The 949-nt window shown below is 50.9% G+C and overlaps 1 protein-coding gene across 1 annotated transcript in view; it reads left to right on the forward strand.

Moving 5' to 3' along the window:
* Positions 1 to 81: 81 nt before the first annotated feature.
* NR6A1 (nuclear receptor subfamily 6 group A member 1) overlaps positions 82 to 949 on the forward strand; it is a gene marked incomplete at its 5' end in the record, with an annotated part of 21,194 nt that continues 20,326 nt past the window's right edge. Inside the window, one exon of the mRNA XM_009648840.2 lies at positions 82 to 428. Coding sequence (XP_009647135.1) covers positions 82 to 428 — 347 coding nt within the window. The remainder of the gene's footprint in view (positions 429 to 949) is intronic.

A 949-nucleotide genomic window follows, 5' to 3' on the forward strand; every position in this document is an offset into this window, starting at 1 on the left:
GCGGCACCTCCGGCCGGGCTATGCCGGGCTGCCGAGACCGGTGCTTCTAGGTGAACGCCTGCACCGCGCTCTGCTTTGCAGACGTCTGTCCGCGCAGGCCACGGGGTGCCGAGACTTTCCCAGTCCCCTTGGGAGAGTTTCCGATCGCTCGGAAAAGCTGTTTTGCTCATCACAAAGCCTTTGGTCTTCTCTTCCAGATGAGCGGGTGGATCAGCGAACCTGCCTGATCTGCGGGGACAGAGCTACGGGGCTGCACTATGGGATCATCTCCTGCGAGGGCTGCAAGGGGTTCTTCAAAAGGAGCATCTGCAACAAGCGGGTTTACAGATGCAGTCGAGACAAGAACTGCGTCATGTCACGCAAACAGCGCAACAGATGCCAGTACTGCCGGCTGCTCAAATGCCTCCAGATGGGGATGAACCGAAAAGGTAAAGAAAACTGGGCTTTTTACTGGGGGAGGTGCAGGCTGGGGCAGTGTTAGCAATGCATGTTACCCTTCCTCAGCTGCCATTTCGTATTGCAGTTCTGCCTCTCAAATTCATGACAAAAAAAAGTGAAACTTCAGCAAAATTATGCATAGATAAAAAAATTCTTCCTTGACCTACTTCGTTCCTGTATCGGAGGAAAAATCTGTGTGAATTGAAAGCACGTATAGGTATTTGGAGAACTGATGGCTGTGATCCCATTTTTCAGGGAAGATATCAGTTTGTTACGATCCTTCCCGATGGGTCTGTCCTTGCATTTACCCCGAGTGAAGTGGTCACTGTTCAGTGCTTCAGGATACTAACGTGGCAAAGATGAATGCATTTAAACAGGCTTTTAAAATCCCAAGAGATCCCAGTCAGACTTTACCTCTTTGCTCTCGTGGGAGCTTAGACCTACAGTTGCTGCTTATCGCTGTAAGGTGTGAGGGTCTTCCCTTACTTCCCGTCTCTGGCTGATGACGTGC

This window comes from Egretta garzetta, unplaced genomic scaffold (genome assembly GCF_000687185.1).
Source record: "Egretta garzetta isolate BGI_Z169 unplaced genomic scaffold, ASM68718v1 scaffold211, whole genome shotgun sequence".
Classification (NCBI taxonomy): Eukaryota; Metazoa; Chordata; class Aves; order Pelecaniformes; family Ardeidae; genus Egretta; species Egretta garzetta.